A 23,097-nucleotide genomic window follows, 5' to 3' on the forward strand; every position below is an offset into this window, starting at 1 on the left:
AATGAGTAATTAGGCCACAATTATGAATAACTGAATGCCACCAAAATAGATAATATAGATGAAATGGATAAATTCCTACAAACACACAAACTTATATAAGAAGAATTAGAAAACCTAAAGAAACGTTTAACAAGAGATTGAAACATCAATCAAACACCTGCCAACAAAAGCCTGAGACCAGATTCTACCAAACATTTAGAAGAATTAACACCTATCAATCTCAAAGTCTTCTTAGAAAAGGAAGAGGAGACAGTTCTTAACTCATTCTATGAGGTTAGGGATACCATGATAACAAAGCCAGACAAAGACATCTTTCACACACACACCCCCCAAAGAAAACCATAAAGCAGTATTCCTAATAATAACAGAATAATTGTCAACAGAATACTAGCAAACTGAATCCAGCAGCTTATATAAAAAGAATTACACACCATGACCAAGTGAATGGTCTAGGAATGCAAGGTTGTTGAACATAAGAAAATCAACCAATGTAATACATCACATAATGGAATGAAGGAAATAAAACCACATGACCACCTCAACTAATGCAGGAAAAAAAATGTGAATAAAATCTAACACCCTTTCATGATAAATAAACTCAACAAACTAAGCATAGAAGTGAATTTCCTTAACATGATTCAAGGAATTTATGAAAATCCACAGCTGACATTCCACGCAGATCAGGAAAAATTGAGAAGCATGTCCACTCTCACTATTTGCATTTGAAAACATATTGGAAGTTCAAGGCAGGGCTATTAGATAGGAAAAAGAAATAGAAGTATCCAAATAGGAAAGAAAGAGTAAAATTAAACCTACTGAATTTATAGATTACACGATCTTGTAAACAGAAATTCTAAAGAGTCCATAAAACAAACTATTAGATATAATAAATGAATTTAGCACATGATCAACACAGAAAACAATCAGCTGTATTTCTACACATTAGCAATGAACTAAAGCTAAGAAAACAATTCCAGTTACAGCAGCATCAAAAAGAACAAAATAATTAGAAATAAATTTAACCACGGACGCGTAAGACTTGTACACTGAAAACTACAAAATGTTGCTGAAAGAAATTAAAAGACCTAAATAACTGGAAAGATATCCCATGTCCATAGACTAGAAGACAATACTTCCCAAACTGATGTACAGATTCAATGTATTCTCTATTAAAATCTCAATGGCTTTTTCTTTTTTTGCAGAAATGGAAAGCTAACTGTAAAATTCATACAGAATTGCAAAGGATTCCTAATAGTCAAAAGAATCTTGAATAGGAAGAACAAAGTAGGAGGATTCACACATTGCAATTTCAAAATCTACAAAGCTATAGTAAACAAGACAGTGTGGTACTGGCATAAGAACAGACATATACATCATCTGAATAAAATTGAGAGTCCAGAAATAAATCCATATAATGATGGACAATTAATTTTCAACAAGGATGCCAAGACTATTCAATGGGGAAAGAATATTAGTCTCTTTAACAATGGTGAGACAACCAGGTATTAACATACAAAGAATGAAGTTGAACTCTTACCTCAAACCATAGTCAAATGAACTCATGATATATCAAAGACCTAAATATAACAGCAAAAACTAGAAAACTCTTCTAAGAAACTCAGGGGTAAATCTTCATGACCTTGAATTTGTCCATGGTTTCTTAGTTATAACACCAAAAAGCACAAGCACCAATATATGAAACAGATTGAGAAAAGACTTTACCAATATTTAAAACTTTTGATATCCAAGGATATTATCAAGAAAGTGAAGAGTTAATTCACATAGTGGGAGAGAATATTTGCAAATCATATATTTCTCAAAAATCTAGTATCCAGAATACATAAAAGAACTCTTAAAACTGCAACAACAATAAAAATCCAACTTAAAAATGACATTTTGCTAAAGAAGGTATACAAATGGCCAAGCAAATACATCATAAGTCAGCAGGGGATGCAAACTGATTCACAATGAAATATCACTTCAAACCCACTATAGTAAGAAGAAATAAATACATGCATAAAATACATTTTTAAATATATTTTTTTAAAAAAGAAAGTAGCAAATGTTGAAACTGGAATCCTCATATATTCCTAATGGAAATGTAAAATGGTTCAGCCATTGTGGAAGACAATTTCCTCAAAAAGTCAAACAGAATTATCACATCACCTAACAATTCCACTCATAAGTACATAACCAAAATAACTGCAAACAATAACTTGCACACAAGTTTTCATACTAGTACTATTCAAGAGTATTGCACCAAGAGGTAAACAACCCAAAATTCCATCAACTAACGAACGAATAAACGAATGTGGTACAGCTATACAACAGAGCATTATTCAGCTACAAAAAGGAATAAAGTACTGACACATGATACAAATGGATGAGCCTTGGAAACATTATCCTAAATGAGAGAAGTCAGATACCAAAGGCCATTAAACTATATGGTTTCCATTAACAGCAAATATCAAGAACAGACAAATCCATGGAAAAAAGATAGTAAAGCAGTGATTGTCTGAGGCTGAAAGGATACGGGGAGAAACTGCTTATGTCTACAAGTTTCATTTTGAGGTGATGAAACAGAACTAGATAGTGGTGAGGGTTGCAGAGCACTGTGAATGTACTAAATGCCCCTGAACTGTGTATTTAAAAAATTCTTCAAAGGAAGAACTTAGTTTTATAAATTTTACCTCATTAAAAAATAATATTAAATTAAAAAGAACAAACGGCCCTCTGATTTCCTCCCTCCTTCCTACACTGTCTCTGAGGCGTGAGTACACTCAGCATCCACAAGTAAATTTCTAAGTACCATTTTAAACTTAAAGAAGCCAGGGCCCTTAGAAGAAATGGCTAGTGTCAGGACTAGGGTATGGAAAACACAAAACCGCATGGAACATTTTCTGTACCAAATTGTATACCAAATATAAAGAATAATGAAAGAAAAATGGGGACATGTCAAAAGTACACTAAGTAGGAGCCAGCTCCATTGGGCTCCTATTGTCCAAATCAAGATATAACTGAAAAGGTAAGAGAGATCCACTCCCTTGGATTATTATTTCACTCTTCTTTCTTCTTCAAGATTCCAACACCCTTCCCCCTACTCTAACCTTCTAACAAACATGCTTCTCTCCTAGGGTATACTCAAGGGGCAAAAAACCTTGCAAAACAATTAGAACTACAGTTGACCCCTGAATATCTCAGGGGTTAGGAATGCTGATCCCCTGTGCACTTGAAAACTTGAGTATAATCTTCTAGCTGGTCCTTTATCTGCAGATTCAACCAACTGAGGATAGTGTAGAATCACAGTATCTAGTTGTTGAAAAGAATCTGCATATAAGTGAAAATACACAGTTCAAATCTCTACTGTTCCAGGGTCAACTGTTTTTACAGTTATAATATTGGTTGAAAGGTTGATATTGTTAGGCAGTAATGTACAAGTCTATAACATTTTATCATACCAAGTACACCAGGTAGCAAGGAAATTACTTTAAAGAGTATCAGTGCTCAGACACTCAGTCGTGCCCAACTCTGTGTGACCTCATGGGCTGCAGCAGACCACCAGACTTCTCTGTCCATGGGATTATTCCAGCGAGAAGACTGGAGTGGGTTGCCATGCCCTCCTCCAGGGGATCTTCCCAACCTAGGTAGTGAACCCATGTCTCTTACGTCTCCTACATTGGCACAAGAATTCTTTACCCCTAGTACCACCTGGGAAGCCTGAGTACTATTATCTAGGAAGCAGAGTATTAAGACTGTATCAAAAGGACTCAGGTGTCAAGTGGAAGAGCTCTTCTGACAAAAACGGGATAGTATCAGTAAAGATAATAACTGCAATGGATTGAAGGGCTTCCCTGGTGGCTCAGCAGGAAAGAATCCACTGGAGATGAAAGAGATGTAGGTTCGATCCCTGGGTTGGGAAGATCTCCTGGAGTAGGGCATGGCAACCCACTCCAGTATTCTCGCTGGAATAATCCCACAGATAGAGAAGCCTGTTGGGCAATGATCTGTGGAGTTGCAAAGAGTTGGACACAACTCAAGCAACTGAGCACAGCATACTGCAATGGACTGAAAAACATCAAATATGTTTAATCCATGAATATATAATAATATTTGAAAACAAAATCAAAAAATGAATTGTCACCCCTGGTATGCTAATAAACAGATTCATTCTTGTGAAAAATAACTAACTACAGAGAGAGAATGTAAAAGATCTCATATGAACTGTATTACTAAGGATCAAACAGTAGATGAGGAAATTTCCTTACAAGTAAGTATTTAAGCTACAAAAATGAAAAAGAAATGTCAGAATTACGAGTAGCATCATTTTGCAACTCCTAATAAATTTAGCCTAGGCACTGATCATCATGACTGCTAACATCACAAAGGACAGTCTCCTGGAAGAAATGACTAAATAATATATCAAGGTTTTTAGAACAAATAGTACATAATTCAAATTTCTTTCAACTCAAGAGTTCTACAAACTGAACCACCCATTTCACTTAGTTTCTAAATCAGGGGCCAGCAAACTTCTTCTGTAAAGGGGCAGATAGTAAATATTTTAGGTTTTGTTGGCCACAGGGGCTCTGTCATAACTACCCAACTCTGCCTCTGCCAGTTTTAGCTAGAAAGTGGAAGGCTGCTCAGTGGTACAGAATCTACCTGCCAATGCAGGAGATACAGGAGACGTGGGTTTGATCCCTGGGTTGGGAAGATTCCCTAGAAAAGGAAATGATTACTCCACTCCAGTATTCTTGCCTGGAAAAACCCAAGGGCAGAGGAGCCTGGTGGGCTACAGTCCATTAGGTTGCACAGAGTTGGACCTGACTTAGTGACTGAGTATGCACGCATAGCAATGGAAAACAGGTAAGTGAGTAGGCACTGACTTTATGTGATGGGAAGAACTTAGATCATGAAATATCGTTTGCTGCATAGTTATCTCTGCCCTATATGACACGGGAGAGAAATCAATGACCCCTAACGATAAATTGATTCTCTCCAGAATAAAATTTAATCTGGTAGCTATTCAATCCTCAAATCTAACTCAGTAGAACAGTCAACATCATTTTTCAGGCTGACCATTCCTTAATTTATTTTGCTAATTTGAAACGTGTGATAAGCATAATCTGTTTTGATGACTGTAAGTCCAAAAGTTTATGATTTTTAAAATTGTAATAAAACAGATCTGTGAATGTTAGGAATGTAATATAACTCCTATTTATTACTGAGTTAAGCTGAAATATATAGGGGTGTGTGTGTATTTATTTACAAAAGTAATTTAGATGGCTGGACTTTTTACCTTATCAGAAAACCAAATGAGTCTGGAATCTTCGTAATACCTAAACATGCCATATTTAGGATCCAATAATTCCCTCATGATAAGCAAGAAAAATTCTTTGCGTACCCCTCCTGCATCAACAGCATCTTCTCCAACAAATATAACCTAAAAGAGGATAATGCAAACACTGAGTGTAAAGAAATGAAAAGTATATTCTGGAGACTCTATAATACATTATTTATTATGAATAAATGTTCAGCAATTAAAAGCTATAATTTTGTTTAAGTATATTTTTATTAAGATTCAAAGATACTATAAAAATAAACAGGAAAACTTTAAACATATTTTCTGAATAAAAGTTCCAATTATACAACAGAAAATGTTAAATTACCTTGAGTGGCTTTTTGTAGTCTATATTTTTTGTTTTCCTAAGGACTTCCATTGCATCTCCTACAATATTTTCCCTACGTACCACTAGAATTAGGCAAGGGTTCACAGATTCAATCACTGGGAGAAAAAGAGAGGAGACATTCTGTCTGTGGGCCTGGTCAATAGCCATCTAGAAAACAAAAATTAAAAATTTAACAACAATGCTAGGAAGAAGCTACTATGACTGGATAAGCTAACCTCTACTTATTTATAGCTATCCACAGCCCATAGGATTGTGAAGAGTTGAACATGACTTAGCAACTGAACAATAAAAAAAACAAATTACTGCATTATTGAATTCACATAGCACCTAACACAGTATTTAACACAGCATCAGAGCTTAATAAACTATATTCTGAGAAAAAAACTAGCCTTTTGAAATTTTTGTAGTAATGTATAACCGATGATACCATTAAATAAGCATGGAATTATAATAATAATGATAAACCTGAACACTGTTTTCTCTCAAAAAATAACTAGGATGGAAAGTGTGGTGAAAAAGAAAACAGCATTAAAACATACCTTTCCATAGAATAAGAAACAGCCTGGTCAACCAAAAGGTTTACAGAAGGTCATCTAGTAGATTGATCACAATGTTACTGTTATTAGTCACTAAGTTCTGTGTGACTCTTCTGCAACCCCATGGACTACAGCCCACCTGGTCCCTCTCTGCATGGGATTCCCCAGGCAAGGATACTGCAGTGGGTTGCCATTTCCTTTTCTAAGGCATCTTCCCGACCCAGGACCCTGCGCTGCAGGTAGATTCTTTACTGCTGAGCCACCAGGGAAGCTCAAAGTGATCACCTTTTGTGCTCACACTCCAAACATTTGGCTTTTACCAATTTAAAGCTTTTATTTTTGTTTTTCCTGTGATTTTCTTTGTGTTCTTGTTCTAAAATGAAATATCGTACATTGACAGCACCAAGTAATTGTTTTAACAAAGACTGCTAAAAAAACCCAGCAATCCAATTGTTAGTATAGAACCTTGCAAAAATACTTATTTCTTCCATTGATGAAAACAGAAATAAGCACAGCTTTAAAATTCCTCTTTGTATTATTTGTTTAAAACTATGGAAGAATTTAGAACATCAAATGCATTTATTTTAAAGGAATAAAAAATGCTAACAAAAGTGGGACGGGGGTAATTTTTAAAAGCATTTTTAGAATATTAAGTACCCAAGGTCTCATCTCATCCTTTCTTAGTCCTCAGCTCTACAGTCTGATATTCTCTATCAGAGGAAAAAAACTCAAAACCTTTTTAATTTACAAGTTCAAAAGGTAAAAGTAAAACTATTGTATTCCTTCATATTCACAATGTAAACTAGTTTTTAAAATTCTCATTATAAAGGAAAAAACACTCAACATAAGTGGGGGGAGGAAAAGAGCAAAGAGGAGGAGACAACCAACCTCAAAACACCTTATTATTACTAAAACATTCTTCACAGAAATTTCATACCCTCCTCCCAACATGTGATCAAATGCCTCCTACTCTAACATCATCTCATCTTTACTCACTTTCATCTTCTACTAAGTACGTAGGTAGGGAATATATAATACAGCAAGATTTGAAACACACCAACATTTTATCAAGGAAACAAATCAAACTGTTTATAAAGGCTACATATTTCTGTGATGAAAGATTATACCATTTTAAAATATAAAATGATAAAAATCTAAATTCTATTTCCTTATATTCTATATAAATTATTCTATTTCCTTTTAAATATATTTAAGTATCCCTTATAAGAATGCACAATTTACATCCAATAGTCTTATAAGTACTAAAGATACTTTGGTACAAGTACCTTTGCAAAAGACAAGACTACAAAGGTACAAAGTATCCCCAAAGACATTTCAAATATTTATTTTAAGAAAACACCACAGAAACAATTCTAAAACTACTCTCAAGTTAAACTAGTACTATACAACATTTTACCTGCATCTGTAAGACTGCATCTGTTTGTAACAGAGTAGTTTTTGCTTGGGCGTCAAATACAAATGGATATGTGCAGATTGTAACAGGGATATCTGCCAACTGGAAATAAAAAATTAGCTTATTAGTACAAACTGGTTTGTGACATATTTCTTGTAAGTACTGTCATTTCTTGTGTAAAGTTGATCATATTCTTGGTTTATTTGCTTTGTGTCATTCAGGAATTATACTGATAATTAGATGAAGCACTGGAATAAAGAACCCTAATTCCCAATTTTGGGAGAGAATTGTATACTTAGGAACCCATAAAATTGTAAATTACAGGTATCTTTTGCTTAACCTATATTAAACTAGAAGTTTCAGTGAACTAGATTGGAAATTTATTCTAAATTTGGGGCTCCTCTGTTAAATACAGTACCCAGTTCTCATATGTTAGGGCTACTCTAGCAACTGAGGCCAATGATAAGCAATCTACTTATTCATATTTACTGCATGCCATAGGGTGCCAACATTATTGTGAGCCCCAAAATTTATCATTCAACATACAAAATAAGCATGATCAGCACTATTATTTTCTGTCAACCTACAAAGCTGATCAATAATAGTTGATCTTTTATTACCATTATCAGATATTAGTCACCTTATTATTTATCCTAGCAGATGAAATAGTGATTGACTGCAAAGTTTTTAATAGGCCAGAAAAATACAGAGCTGTGAACTGCAAGTCACAGATCAGCTAGAGGATGTATTTCTACCATGTATCCAATAAAGCAAAATTTTTGTGCTACTTCTGACACAGAGTTCCTTCTCCTTATAAGGCTTCCAGTGAAGACTTAATACACCAGGAAGCAACTCTCTTTAAGTTATTAGAAAGCTTTTTAAATCTGAATCTGCATTTCTACATATCACTTTGTTTTCTATTTCAGTCTTCATTCTGCCCCTGGAGGGAAGTTTATATGGTTTAGATATTTCATGCTGCCATATTCTCCCTAAGTTGTCTTTTTTCCACACTAAATATGCCCAGTTTTTCCAACCACCCTGAAAAATGATATGGTTTCCAACTCTACTTCATCCCAACTGCCATCTTTTAGATATATTTCAATTTGTCCAGGCCTCTTTTAACTATGGCTATCAAAAACAATGAAATAATTCAATAGTGCCTAATCCATATAGAACACAAGATTATCAATTCGTTGTTCTCAACATGTAAGACAACATGCTGAGTTATACTAATCCTTAAGTAAATTGTCATTCTTGGCTATTTTTCATATGACAATTTTACCCTCCACCCTGTATTTGTGTCACTAACCAGCTATTGATGACTTTTCTAGTCTTTTTACTACTTTGAAACTAGAAGACTGAGACAATTTCTAAAGTCCTCATCGGCCCCAGCACTCTTTGATTTCATAATTTTATATGCTGCTTCTATTTGAGGGTGAGGAAGCAAACAATGCTGGGCCTATAATTTAAAACTAATTCTAAATATGTCACTGATTGAAGTGCTGGGGAAAAAGGCAAAGTAAACAACACAACCTAATGTCTATAACAGAAGTATAATACAAAATTCCCAAGTGTTAAAAAAAGGTGATTCAGGATTGTTGATTATGTAAGCCAAAATGCTAGAACCTTGAAAGTTTATTCAATTTTATGACCATGTTGAATATCAATTATTAGTTTAAAAACTGAAGATAATTCTAATTCTCTAACATAAAATATTTTCTGCCTTCTGTGTAAGCCTTTGTTAAATTTTACAAGTTTGCTTTTTTTGTATTCTGAGGACACTATAAATTTTATTCTGAAAGACTTTAAGAGGATAGGAAATATTTTAAAACAAACATTGTTGAAAGGCATCATATAGGTGTAATGTTAACTAAAGAAAAAAGGGTCTAATTTTCTTCAGAAAATTCCTTTGAAATGTTATATAGGGCAAGTTCTATACACTCATTCATATATATATATATAAAAATATATATATGTTTTACAGTCACAAAAAAGAGGAAGCTTGGGATCTCCAATCACTTAAGACAACACAGAGTGTATCGTACTCTGAACAGGAGACTTTATTACACCAAACTTACCTCAGTTAATCCATGGTTGACATCCTAAGACGGCAGTGCAGAATGTAACAGTAATGAGGAAAGAGCAATGTTAGTGTCCAAATTTAACCATTTCTATTCAAAGTAGCATTTCATTTATTCTGCTACAGTAGAATACTGAATTAATGAAGTAGACCAAAATACATCTACAACACAACTTACCCTTTCTACATATACCTTATATATCTAAAAATGTAGTAAGAGCTTTTTTCAGATATCTTGTGATCAGAAAATCACTGAGGCTTGAACATAATGAAATTTGGTTTCAGCAAGTAAGTATGTCATTTGCAGAATTTAAGCAGAACAGAAAAACTAATCTTACAACTAATTTGGTCTTGAAGAAATAATTTTATGGCCCAATTTCTCCACTTGGAAAATGGGAGAAAATATTCCTCAAAGACTTGGTTAATCTTGACAAAATGTTTGAAAAGTGTTTAGTAGATTAAAGAGCTACATGGAGAAAATAAGCCATAAGTTGTTATTCATCAGAAATAACCAGTGAAATGCAGGTATCTAAATACTAAGGATTCTTTAACATTAAATTAGCTTAAAATAGGAAGTACAAGACAGGGCATAGGGGTTGCTAAGTAGAAACAAGAAATGAAAAGAGAGAGAGATTCATGAAGGATATAATAACGAAAATTATAATGAAAGCTTACCACTGCACTGACCAGAAATGTACAACACTTTCTTGAAAAAAGCTTTTGTGTATGTTTAGAGTGCAGACTCAAATAAAGGGTTAAAATCTCCAAAAGTATGTTACTAAATTTGCAGATGGTACCTTGTACAGTCAGGAGTTAATCTTACCCAAAGAGATCCTCTCCCAGTAGTCTGATTTTGCCCTGGAAGACAATCTATAGGACTCTGGAATTTCATACCTCAACAGGAGTATCACTGTTTGCCTGGAGACTCTGGGATATATGGTTATCAGTTCTTACTGCAGAAGGGTTGGCAAGTAAAGGCCAACTATATAGGCAGTACGTGATGGAGCCTCAATGAAAACTCTGGGCACCAAGGCTCTAGTGAGCTGCCTTGGTTGGCAATACTCTGTGAGTACTGACACAAACAGATGCTAGAAAAGTAACTTGTCCATGACTCCTCAGGGAGAGGAAGACAAAAGTTCAGTCTTTAGTACCTTTGCCAGACTCTACCCTACGCACTTTTCCCCTTGGCTGATTTTAATCTGAACTCTCTCCTTGTAATAAACTGTAAATGTCAATGTAATAGTTTCCACTTAGTTCTGTGAAGTTTTGTAGCAAATTACTGAACCTGAGAATGGTTCCAGGAATCTTCCAACCTCACAACTGGTATCAGAAGTGAGGGCAAACTGGTATCAGAAGTGAGGTCAGTCTTTGTGAACTGTTCCCTCTAACTCTCCAGTTGGCTAGATTCTTGCATATGCCTCAAGGGGTATCATTGGAAGCTTTAATATATTAGCAAACATTTAGGGTTTATTCACTATATTGTGCCAAATAAAGCCAAGACAGTATAAGCATAAGTAAATTTGACTTTAACTTCCTATTCTGAGAAAGATAAACATTTACAATCGTTTCTTTAATTAAAAAAACTCTGAGTACCAAATTACCACTACATATGCGTCCCAGTGGCAGTACTAGCAGATATATTATAGAAGCTGTTCTGCAGAAAAAGCCATTTAGATTACACTCAGTTTAGTTTAAAGCAATTTAACAGAACACCTGAAATACTTGTATAGTACTAAATGTATCTTGTGGGATGTTTTTAAAGCCCTACTACAACTAAGAAAATGTGAGTCAGAAGCACCTCTCCACATTTTCCTGATTACCTACGGCCAATCTGATAACTACGTTTCATACCTGGTATCATGGAAGATGGATCTTACTGTTAATAATGAAACACTAACCTATATGTACTTTGTTGGTACGTGTAAATAGAGAAAGATGCTAGGCATATCATTTTGCATTGGGAAGACTGTCAGAATTTACAGTGCAACTAAACCATAAGTCTGATTGTAGAGAGAGATGTAAGCTAGAAAAAATATGAAAAAAATAATGGGATGTGGATAACTTGGGAAAAGAAGAGAAATTATAAGATACCAAGCAAAATGATTTACCTAGGGAAGAAGCATCAAAGGAAAAACCAGATTAAGATCACTATTAGAAATTTCAATTTAAGTGTTAAACCTAAGACAAAAGCTTAAACATTGAAAACAAAGTAAATACATACAAAAGCAAGGGTAAACTCCTCTGGGAAATGTCAGGATTGCAAGGTAGTTACTATATTAGTTTCGAGTCTAACTGAGCCATAGTAGTATTTCCAAGGGAAATTTAAAAGAAAAACTAAGTGGTGGTAGTGGTGGGGTGGGGCAGGGGGGTGGTATTCGGACAGGATACTAGCAAAAGGTGTGGTCAACTAAAGGTCCATTGCTGAAAATCCATCGTATCATTTAACCCACAGTCTACTCTTGGCTCCAAATCCACATACCCAAGCGCTATCTGTTGGCTGTTTGTACACTGGGGCCCCTGAAATTAGGTCAAGGTATGCCTAATTTTAGTTACCCAATGTCCTAGAAACCCGAGTGAGAAAGGCATGAAGGAATGTTCAAAAGCCAGGGTCTCATTGTCTGAAGCAAACTTCATTAAGGCTGCTTTAAACATCAATAGTGAATGATAATTTACTTAGTTTTAGACAAAAAAAGATGCAATTCCTTGGCACGTTTCAGTTTCAACATATTACTTATGGCAAAACACTGTATCATTGCTGGTGGCATCATTATTTAAGGGTGTAACACAGAATAAGTATAAACAGAGGATACTGAATTACTGAAGTAATTCAAATAAATATGAAGTATTGATGACTAGACAGAAGTATAAAAGATACTTCTAAAACATGAAGAAAATGAAAAATATACAAACATAACTTGGTAATTCAAGGCATAAGGAATCAGTCCAAGAATCCACAAAATATTAATGCCATTAAAGATTACAAGGGGGCTTAAAAAGCAAATGAGAACATTCTGGGAAATATTATAACTACAAGGTTTATAATGCAAGGATTAAATGTATCACAAATATTAAAGTATGCAAATGTACTTTAATTTCTTCATTTCATTAAATGAGGAAGAAGCTCAAACCCAGGAAGTACCAGCTGGTCTTCCCAGGTGGTACATCAGGCTATCTTCCTGGTTTGCTGGTGACCATGTCATGTCATTAGCTCAGCATTGTCCATAGTTAAAGTATAAAACCTTAACTCCACAGAACAAATACAGTAATGACTTATAAACATGGCAAAATTAATACTGAAATAAAAGTTATGACTTAAAAATGTATAAAGTATAATATTAAAGACTAAAAATTTTACGTTTATCAAATATATTTAATTAGTACTTATTTGTATCTGACACAGACATACACAGTTCTTGAAATAAATGAATATACACTTTTAAAAATGCTTAACTTGATTCAATTATAACAGGCAAAGACTTAGCACAGACCTTTCTATACATTCACCAATTTTTACTAGACATATATTGATATTGTACAGTAACAAAAAGGATAAGAAAGGGAAGAAAAAGCAGCAAAAAGATTAGTTGTAACCACTAAAGTATTTTTGTCTTTTGACTATGCCTCACAGCTTACGGGAACCTAGTTCGATCAGGGATCGAACCCAGCCCTTGGCAGTGAAAACCCGAACCACTGGACCACTAGGGAATTTCCCACTAAAGTATTTTTAGAAACAATTTTAGAGCAAAGTTAAAAGAAGTAAGCAAATAAACTAAGAATAGTATCTAGAAAGTGGGGGAAAAAAACATCAAATAGCAGAAGATAAAGAGAAAACTCACATACCCTTTTATTTTGCCAAGAAACTATTTACTGTAGAGGGAGAAAAACAGATAAAAAGCAAAAGGAATCCAACTGAAAAAAAGTTTCATATCCTAATATCAGAGTCTGGAAAAACAAAACAGAGAAGCTTATATATTAATAGTAAGTGGCAGGAGTAGGAGATTAAGCAAAAACTTCACGGAAATGTGTAGAGGGAAACAGATGAAAGAGGATGGGAAAATAAGAGAGGATGAGGTGAAAAGTTAGTCTCAGCCATACAAAAGGACATTATAAGGGGTGCAAAAAATTCACAGAATTAGTTTTCAATGTTTAGAGACAAGGAAAGCATATACCTGATGCATTCTTAAAAGTATATACCAAATGGGTTTTTTTCCTTCTAGTTCTATTGAATTATAAATGACATACAGCTCTGTGTTAAACTAAGATTTATATACCTGATGGATTCTTAAAATACTTGACTGGGAAAGAAAATCTGAGAAAAAAAATCTCAATAGACTACAGCATAAAGAGAAATATAATAAAAGCAATATAATAAAAGTGAAATAATCTTGTTGCAGTGTTTAGAACAAGGTGAAGTTTCACATACATATGTGTATATATTTTGTCTCCCTGGTGGCTCAGACGATAAGGAATCTGTTTGCAATGAACAAGACCTGGGTTCAATCTCTGCAACCGACTCCAGTATTCTTGCCTGGAGAATCCCATGAACAGAGGAGCCTGGGAGGCTACAGTTCATGGGGTTGCAAAGAGTCAGACATGACTGAGCAACTAAGCACAGCACAGCACAGTGCATATATTTACATATATAAAATACATGTATATATAAAATTTATAGACATATTTTTTATAATTCATAGTAACTATGTTCTATCAAGGAATATTTTAAACTTTCACACCAAAGGAATGGAATTATTTCAAGATCATAATTCTTGTTCAATAATGTTATACATATGTATGTTGTATAAAGTACATATATATGTGTATATATCTGTTGGTTATATAAATACACATATACATATCTGTATCATCACAAAATAACTTGGATCTTTAGGATAGACTCTTTAAAACTTTACTAACTTTACTTACAAGGCCCATATGATGTTCAACCTAGTGTCAACACTAGTAATGCAAGTATGAATTTTATTGAACAGTCTCAGGGAAAAAAAGCCTTTAGTGTTATATGTAAATGTGAAAGTGGTTTGAATTCTCCCACAGAATGCGCCTTCAGATATCACAATATAATTAATAAACTACTTGAGTTATTTAAAGACCTTCAGAGTAAATTGTCAGCCTTCTATTTCCAGAAGACTAGAAGAACCCAAATCATGGGTTCTAGATTCTGATTTCTAAGATATATTAAATCCACTGTGCCAATTAAAGAACAAGTTTCCACTGCCACAACCACATATTCAATACCAGTCTGTCTATAAATGGAGAAAAAGGAAAATCATGTGGTTGAAAGAGGAGAGTAACAGAAAGCAATTCTCAAGTACAGCAACTTGGAAAATCTTGAAATAAGATGGTCCTCTACTGTCTCCCTCTTACCAGAAAACAGTGGCATTGAAAGAGTTCCTAAGGAAATTCAATTTGATATCATCACAGTTATACACAAAGAGAAGTTTGGATATAAGCCTGTAAGGTTTAAAAGCAAACATTCAAACCACAGCTTTACCACAAAGCACAAGATTATTGCTACCTTAAAAGTTCTATTAGACTGGCATTTTCTCTTAACCTGTTCAGAATTGTTTTATAACCAGAATTGTTTTATAACCTACACACTAGGTAAAAATTCAGATGTCAAAGAACATCAGATCTAATTCACGGTGACCCAAGAGGGTATAACTCTCCAGGAGAGAGTGAAATGCTTAGTGAAGTAAGTCAGACAGAAATACAAATACTATATGTTACATGTGCAATCCAAAAATCAGTACAACTGAATCTATGTACAAAACAGAAAGAGACTCATATAGAAAACAAACTTATAGTTACCAAAGGGGAGGGAGTAGAAGGAACGAATTAGGAGTAGGGGATTACAGCTATAAACTACTGTACATAAAATAGACAAGCAACAAGGATTTATTATATACCACAAGGAATTAAATTAAAAAAAAAAAAACACAAAAAATGTTGAGATGATATAGGAACCTAAGTGCTCTTATGTTACACTCCCTTCTTAGCATAATCAGGTTGTGAGCGGAGATTCCTGATCAAGACAACATAATCATCCTCCATACTAAAATAATAACCTCATTTTAAAATTTGTAGTGTTATAATTAATTTACAAATGTGTTATGGCTTTAGAATTCTTTTAAAAGCTAAGAACCAGGAGCTTAGAACTAGTTTAGTATTTGTATCCATTTAAATAAGATGGTCATAAACAGGGTAAGTGAACATTAAGCTTCTTAAAGGAATTGTTTTATTTTAAGAGGAGTCTATGTATTAATGCAGTCTCAAAAACATTGCTCAAAGACCAAGGTTACCAAGGTGGTATGTCAGAGTTTACATGCAAAGTCTTAGAATAAAAAAAAAAGTTTACTGTCTGAATCATCAGTGTCCCTCATGGTAAATAATTTTAATTCCTTTTACAATAAATATTTATTAAGCCTGAAATCTGCATTCACTCAAAGATGAAATATGACACTTCAAACAAGTCTTGCAGAGGGAAAATTAATAACCTCAAGAAATATGTTTTTTCTCCTGTCGTAGGAGTTCTCTGAACAAAGAATGTGAAAAGCTTTATCTAGATGAGAGTTTCAGTTAAAACAGGGAAGGAAAAAGGAAATATTTATTCAAAGCTTTCCAGAAGTCAAGGATTTTCTTTCTCAAAAAACGGCTGTCCCTTGACTCCAGCTATAGCTCTGCTTTTCTTACCCACTCCTCTCAAGTGCAGAACTCTGTCAAAGTACTGCCTATGAATGCTGTTCCCTATTCCTCACCCCTAAATTTCTCTTAAGCATAACTTACCCTACACTGGCATTATCAAGGTTACCAGTGACCTTCATGAAACCAAATTCACTGCTCAATTCCACGGTTTTATCGTGTTTCTCAACAGCATTCAACACAGATTTCTGCTTCCCTTTTCCAGTTTCCACAACACTACTCTAGTTTTCCTTCTACCTTTCATCTCATTTGTTGATTTCTCTCCTTTCCTCATTTCATATCCATCAATAATTCTTGTCCCTTTTACATCCAGAGGTACTCAAGACCATTTATTTCCTCCTTCCATTATACAACTACCAACCATGGCCAAACTCATCATTTTCTCTCCCCTAACCTACTAAAACTATCTTCTAACTAGTCTCCCTTTAAATTTTTGTTCCATCCCCCTCATTCCAACCTCCACACAGCTGACAGGGTAGTTATTTCAAAATATAAACTACACTGTACAATATTCACCTTAGGTTCACCAGCATTCCAACAGCTAACCATAACACTTCAGATAAAATCTGTATTTCTGATCTTAATCTACTACACTTTCCATGATCTGGTACCTGCATGTTTCTCTGATTGTTTCTCAGAACTCTCCCCATTCCCTTATTTTTAGCCATGTGTGTGCTCAGTCTCTCAGTTATGTACATTTTGCAACCCCAGGGACTGTAGCCCGCCAGGCTCCTCTGTCCATGGGATTTCCCAGGCAAGAACACTGGAGTGGGTTACCATTTCTTACTCCAGGGGACCTTCCCAACCCCGAGATCAAACCAGTGTCTCTTTTGTCTCTTGCATTGGTAGGCGGAATCCTTACCACTGCGCCACCTTGGAAGCCCATTTTATACTGGCCTTTTTCTATCCTTCAAACATATCAAACTTGTTCTCGCCTAAGGTCTTTTACTAGATACTCATTTTTCCTGAAATTTTCCTTGCACTGATCTTACATGGCTGCTTTTTCTCATTTAGATAACAGATAATACTTCATTAGAAAAGACTCTTCTGATTACCCAACTGCAAGAAACCATCCAGTCTTTACTACCTTCTCTTATTTTCATCCTCTATATAGTGCACATTATTAGTTTTTATGGCAGGGGAAGAGGGGTGCACGTTACTTGATTACTATTCATCTTGCCTACTAGATTATAAGTTTCATGAGAACAGGCCTTATCCATCTGGTTCAGCACTGTATTTCTAATACCTAAATAAGTGCTTGTTACATGTGTTTTCAGTTGCTCAGTCGTGTCTGACTCTTCTCGGCCTGTCAGACTCCTCTGTTCATGGAATTTTCCAGGAAAGAAGCATGGATTGGGGGTGCCATTTCTTACGCCAGGGGATCTTCCCAACTCAGGGGCTGAACCCTCGTCTCTTGCACCTCCTGCACTGGCACGTGGATTCTTTAACACTAGCACCACCTGGGAAGCCGGTTACACAGGGGATTCTTACTAAGTATTTGCTGAATGAGCAAATGGGTAGAGGTAAATCTGTAGGATGGTTGTAAACTTGACTGAGCCTCCTAGTGATTCTGGGGAAAATAATCTACAAGTCTGTCCCAATGAAGATCTAAGTACCTAGGGAAGTCTTTGCTAGGTTCTAGAAAGTGTTCAAGATGTTCTGGAAGTAACCTTATTCCTATAGGGAAGAGTACCCTAAAAAGAGCATACAGTAAACTGCACTGCTATTCAAAAACTACTGTACTTTCTAAGGGCCTACAAGACATATATGAGACACTATAAAAAGTACAGGTAAATAAATTGACAGAGTGCCTATTCACAAAGAGCTTGCAGTTGGTACCTAGCAACCAATGAAAGGCCTTACTAGAATTCAGTTCAGTTCAGTTCAGTCCTCAGTCACGTCTGACTCTTTGCAACCCCATGGACTGCAGCACGCCAGGCTTCCCTGTTCATCACCAACTCCTGGAGTTTACTCAAACTCATGTCCATTTAGTCAGTGATGACATCCAACCATCTCATCTCTGTCCCCTTCTCCTGCCTTCAATCTTTCCCAGCATCAGGTTCTTTTCTGATGAGTCAGTTCTTAAATCCGGTGGCCAAAGTATTGGAGCTTTAGCATCAGTCCTTCCAATGAATATTCAAGACAGATTTCTTTTAGGATTGACTGGTTTGATCTCCTTGTAGTGCAAAGGACTCTCAAGAGTTTTCTCCAACACCATAGTTCAAAAGCATCAATTCTTTGGCGCACAGCCTTCTTTATGGTCCAACTCTCATACCCATACATGACTACTGAAAAAACCATAGCTTTGACTAGATAGACCTTTGTCAGCAAAGTAATGTCTCTGCTTTTTAATATGCTCTCTAGGTTGATCATAGCTTTTCTCCCAAGGAGCATGCATTTTTTTAATTTCATGGCTGAAGTCACCATCTGCAGTGATTTTGGAGCCCAAGAAAAGTCTGCCACTGTTCCCACTGTTTCCCCATCTACTTGTCATGAAATCTTGGGACCAGATGCCATGATCTTTGCTTTTTTAATGTTGAGTTTTAAGTCAGCTTTTTCACTCTCCTCTTTCACTTTTACATCAGGTGGCCAAAGTATTAGAGCTTTAGCATCAGTCCTTTCAGTAAATATTCAGGACTGATTTCTTTTAGGATTGACTGGTTTGATCTTCTTGCAGTCCAAAGGACTCTGAACAGTCTTCTCCAACACCACAGTTCAAAAGCATCAGTTCTTTGGTGCTCAGCCTTCTTTACAGTCCAACTCTCACATCCATACCTGACTACTGAAAAAAAACCACAGCTTTGACTAGACGGACATTTGTCGAACCTTTGCTTCTTGACCTACACACAGGTTTTGCAGGAGGCAGATAAGGTGATCTGCTATTCCCATCTCTTGAAGAATTTTCCACAGTTTGTTGTGAGCCACACTAAAGAGGCTCTTTAGTTCCTCTTAGCTTTCTGCCATAAGGGTGGTGTCATCTGCATATCTGAGGTTACTGATATTTCTCCCAGCAATCCTGATTCCAACTTATGCTTCATCCTGCCCAGCATTTCACATGATGTTCTCTGCATATAAGTTAAATAGGCAGGGTGACAATATACAGCCTTGATGTACTCCTTTCTCAATTTGGAACCAGTCCATCGTTCCATGTCTGATTCTAACTGTAGCTTCTTGACCTGCATACAGGTTTTGCAGGAGGTAGGTAAGGTGGTCTGCTATTCCCATCACTTGAAGAATTTTCCAGTTAGTTGTGATCCACACAGTCAAAAGGCTTTAGCGTAGTCAATGAACCAGAAGTAGATGTTTTTCTGGAATTTTCTTGCTTTTTCAATGTTACAACGGATGTTGGCAATTTGATCTCTGATTTCTCTGCCTTTTCTAAATCCAGCTTGAACATTTGGAATTTCTCGGTTCATGTACTGTTGAAGCCTGGCTTGGAGAATTTTGAGCATTACTTTGCTAGCGTATGAGATGAGTGTAATTGTGCGGTAGTTTGAGCATTCTTTGGCATTGCATTTCTTTGGGATTGGAATGAAAACTGACCTTTTCCAGTCCAGTGGCCACTGCTGAGTTTTCCAAATTTTTGGCATATTGAATGCAGCACTTTCACAGAAGCATCTTTTAGGATTTGAAATAGCTCAACTGGAATTCAATCACCTCCACTAGCTTTGTTTGTAGTGATGCTTCCTAAGGCCCACTTGACTTTGTACTTCAGGATGTATGGCTCTAGGTGAGGGATCACACCATTGTGGTTATCTGGGTCATGAAGATGACCTTTTTTATATATTCTTCTGTGTATTCTTGCCACCTCTTCTTAACATCTTCTGCTTCTGTTAGGTCCATACCATTTCTGTCCTTAACTGTGCCCATCTTTGCATGAAATGTTCCCTTGAAGAGATCTCTAGCCTTTCTCATTTTATTGTTTTCCTCTATTCCTCTGCACTGATCACTTAGGAAGGCTTTCTTATCTCTCCGTGCTTTTCTTTGGAACTCTGCATTCCGATGTGCATATCTTTTCTTTTCTCCTTTACCTTTAGCTTCTCTTCTTTTTTCAGCTATTTGTAAGGCCCTCTCAGACTACCATTTTGCCTTTAGCATTTCTTTTTCTTGGTGATGGTTCTGATCACTGCCTCCTGTGTAATGTTATGTACATCCGTCTTGTACATCTATTATATACGTAGTTCTTCAGGTATTCTATCAGATCTAATCCCTTGAATCTATTTGTCACTTCCATTGTATAATCATAACGGGTTTAATTTAGGTCATACCTGAATGGTCTAGTGGTTTTCCCTACTTTCTCCTATTAAGTCTGAAGTTTGCAGTAAGGAGTTCATGATCTGAGCCACAGTTAGCTCCTGGTCTTGTTTTTGCTGACTGTTTAGAGCTTCTCCATCTTCGAATGCAAAGAATATAATCAATCTGATTTTGGTACTGACCATTTGGTGATGTGCATGTGTATTCTCTTGTGTTGCTGGAAGAGGGTGTTTGCTACGACCAGTGTGTTTTCTTGGCAAAACACTATTAGCCTTTGCCCTGCTTCATTTTGTACTCGAGGCCCAAACTTGCCTGTTCCTCCAGGTATCTCTTGACTTCTTACTTTTGCATTCCAGTCCCCTAATGATTAAAAGGACATCTTTTTTTTGGTGTTATTTGTAGAAGGTCTTGTAGGTCTTCACAGAACTGTTCAATTTCAGCTTCTTCAACATTAGTGGCTGGGGCTCAGACTTGGATTACTGTGATCTTCAATGGTCTGCCTTGGAAACGAACAAAGATCATTCTGTCATTTTCGAGATTGCACCCAAGTACTGCATTTCGGACTCTTTCGTTGACTATGAGTGCTACTCCATTTCTTCTAAGGGATTCTCTCCCACAGTAGTAGATATAACGGTCATCTGAATTAAATTTGCCCATTCTGGTCCATTTTAGTTCACTGATTCCTAAAACGTCGATGTTCACTCTGGCCATCTCCTGATTGACCACTTGCAATTCACCTTGACTCATGGACCTAACATTCCAGGTTCCTATGCAATATTGCTCTTTATATCATCGGACTTTACTTCCATCACCAGTCACATCCACAAATGAGTGGTATTTTCACTTTGGCTCAGCCTCTTCATTCTTTCTGGAGTTATTTCTCCACTGTTCTCCAGTAGCATACTGGGCACCTACCAACCTGGGAAGTCCATATTTTAATGTCATATCCTTTTGCCTTTTCATATTGTTTATGGGGTTCTCAAGGTAAGAATACTGGTGGGCGGGGCCAAGCTCAGCAAATCTTTAATCCAATTTTCTGTTGATGGGTAGGGCTGTGTTCCCTCCCTCAGGCCAAATTATGGTAGGGCTAACTGTGGTGAAGTGAAGTCCAACTCTTTGTGACCCCATGGACTGTAGCCTACCAGGCTCCTCTGTCCATGGGATTTTCCAGACAAGAATACTGGAGTGGGTTGCCATTTCTTTCTCCAGGGTTATCTTCCCAGCCCAGGGATCGAACCCGGGTCTCCTGCATTGTAGGCAGACACTTTTACCATCTGAGCCCTCAAAAGGACTTATACCAGCATACCACAACTCCCAGGACTGATGTGTTCAGTGTCCTACACCCCACAGCAGGCCGCTGTAGACCCACACCTCCACCGAGACTCCTGGACAGTCACAGGCAAGTCTGGCCCAGTCTCTTGTGGGGTCACTGCTCCTTTCTCCTTTCTAGAACTGCTATATGCATATTACTTAAAGTATCTGCTTCACAGATGATAAAGTTGGCCTTAAGTATATTACAAAGGTTAGCAAATAAGAGTATTAAACCTGTTTTATATCTAGCTGCTTATCCAATTCTATACTGAAATTTCACATGACTAATTAAAGTTTTATAAGACTATGTTATTATTTTTATGTTTTTTGGACCACACAGATCTTTGGAGATCTTAGTTTCCCGACCAGAAACTGAACCCACACACCCTGGGATGAAAATGTGGAGTCTTAACCATGGGATCACCAGGGAAGTCCCTATGCTATTATTTTAATAGAACATTAAGTGTCTAGTTATTAGAGACTTAGCCACATGGAAAGAAATATGTACACTTGTGGATGTACAACAAAAAACTGAAATCAAATTAAAAACATAAAACATGGGGGAAAAAGAAAGAATTAATGGTCACACAGGTCTCTTCTGATAGTTCTGAGGCACTGATATCAAAATTTTAATATAATCTTAGAATTCAAGTATCAGCACTCCAGTATTCTCAGCATTAGAGAATTAAGAGACAACCTCATAGAAAATAAATAAGACTTAAAATCCAAGTCATATTTGCATTTTTCTGTAAAAAAGTATAATCTATTTCTTTGGTTTGGCTTTATATAAAAATTGAATACTTACTTATAAACACTGCATAATATATATATAGCTGCTATTTTGCAATATGTTTTTATTTAAAAAATGAGTTTTGGATAAAAGCTCTGCTATTTCAATAATATACAATTGTTCACTTTGTATTAGAACAAATGATACAAAAAAAGAAATCATAAAATACAATAAGTAACATACCATTCCATAGGCCTGCTGTTGGACCCAGATGATATAATCATTCCGTATGTCTATCAATTCTTGTACTTCATGTATATAAAATTTATCATATTGAATAATCTGTCCAGATTTCTCATTTACCTACA

The 23,097-nt window shown here is 35.9% G+C and overlaps 1 protein-coding gene across 11 annotated transcripts in view; it reads right to left on the minus strand.

Annotated features, from left to right (window-relative positions):
• Positions 1-23,097, minus strand: part of HERC4 (HECT and RLD domain containing E3 ubiquitin protein ligase 4) — a 126,495-nt gene that overhangs the window by 15,713 nt on the left and 87,685 nt on the right. For 4 of the 11 annotated variants that reach the window (XM_006071520.4, XM_025284608.3, XM_006071522.3 and 1 more), the window contains exons 15-19: positions 22,973-23,092; positions 9,716-9,739; positions 7,641-7,739; positions 5,667-5,834; positions 5,297-5,440 (exon numbers count right to left, since the gene is read on the minus strand). In XM_006071520.4, coding sequence (XP_006071582.2) covers positions 5,297-5,440; positions 5,667-5,834; positions 7,641-7,739; positions 9,716-9,739; positions 22,973-23,092 — 555 coding nt within the window. Of the gene's footprint in view, positions 1-5,296; positions 5,441-5,666; positions 5,835-7,640; positions 7,740-9,715; positions 9,740-21,161; positions 21,189-22,972; positions 23,093-23,097 lie in introns of those variants that run through there. The other 7 variants (XM_006071521.4, XM_044942176.2, XM_044942175.2 and 4 more) reach the window with 7 other exon arrangements.

This window comes from Bubalus bubalis, chromosome 4 (genome assembly GCF_019923935.1).
Source record: "Bubalus bubalis isolate 160015118507 breed Murrah chromosome 4, NDDB_SH_1, whole genome shotgun sequence".
In the NCBI taxonomy this organism is placed as follows: Eukaryota; Metazoa; Chordata; class Mammalia; order Artiodactyla; family Bovidae; genus Bubalus; species Bubalus bubalis.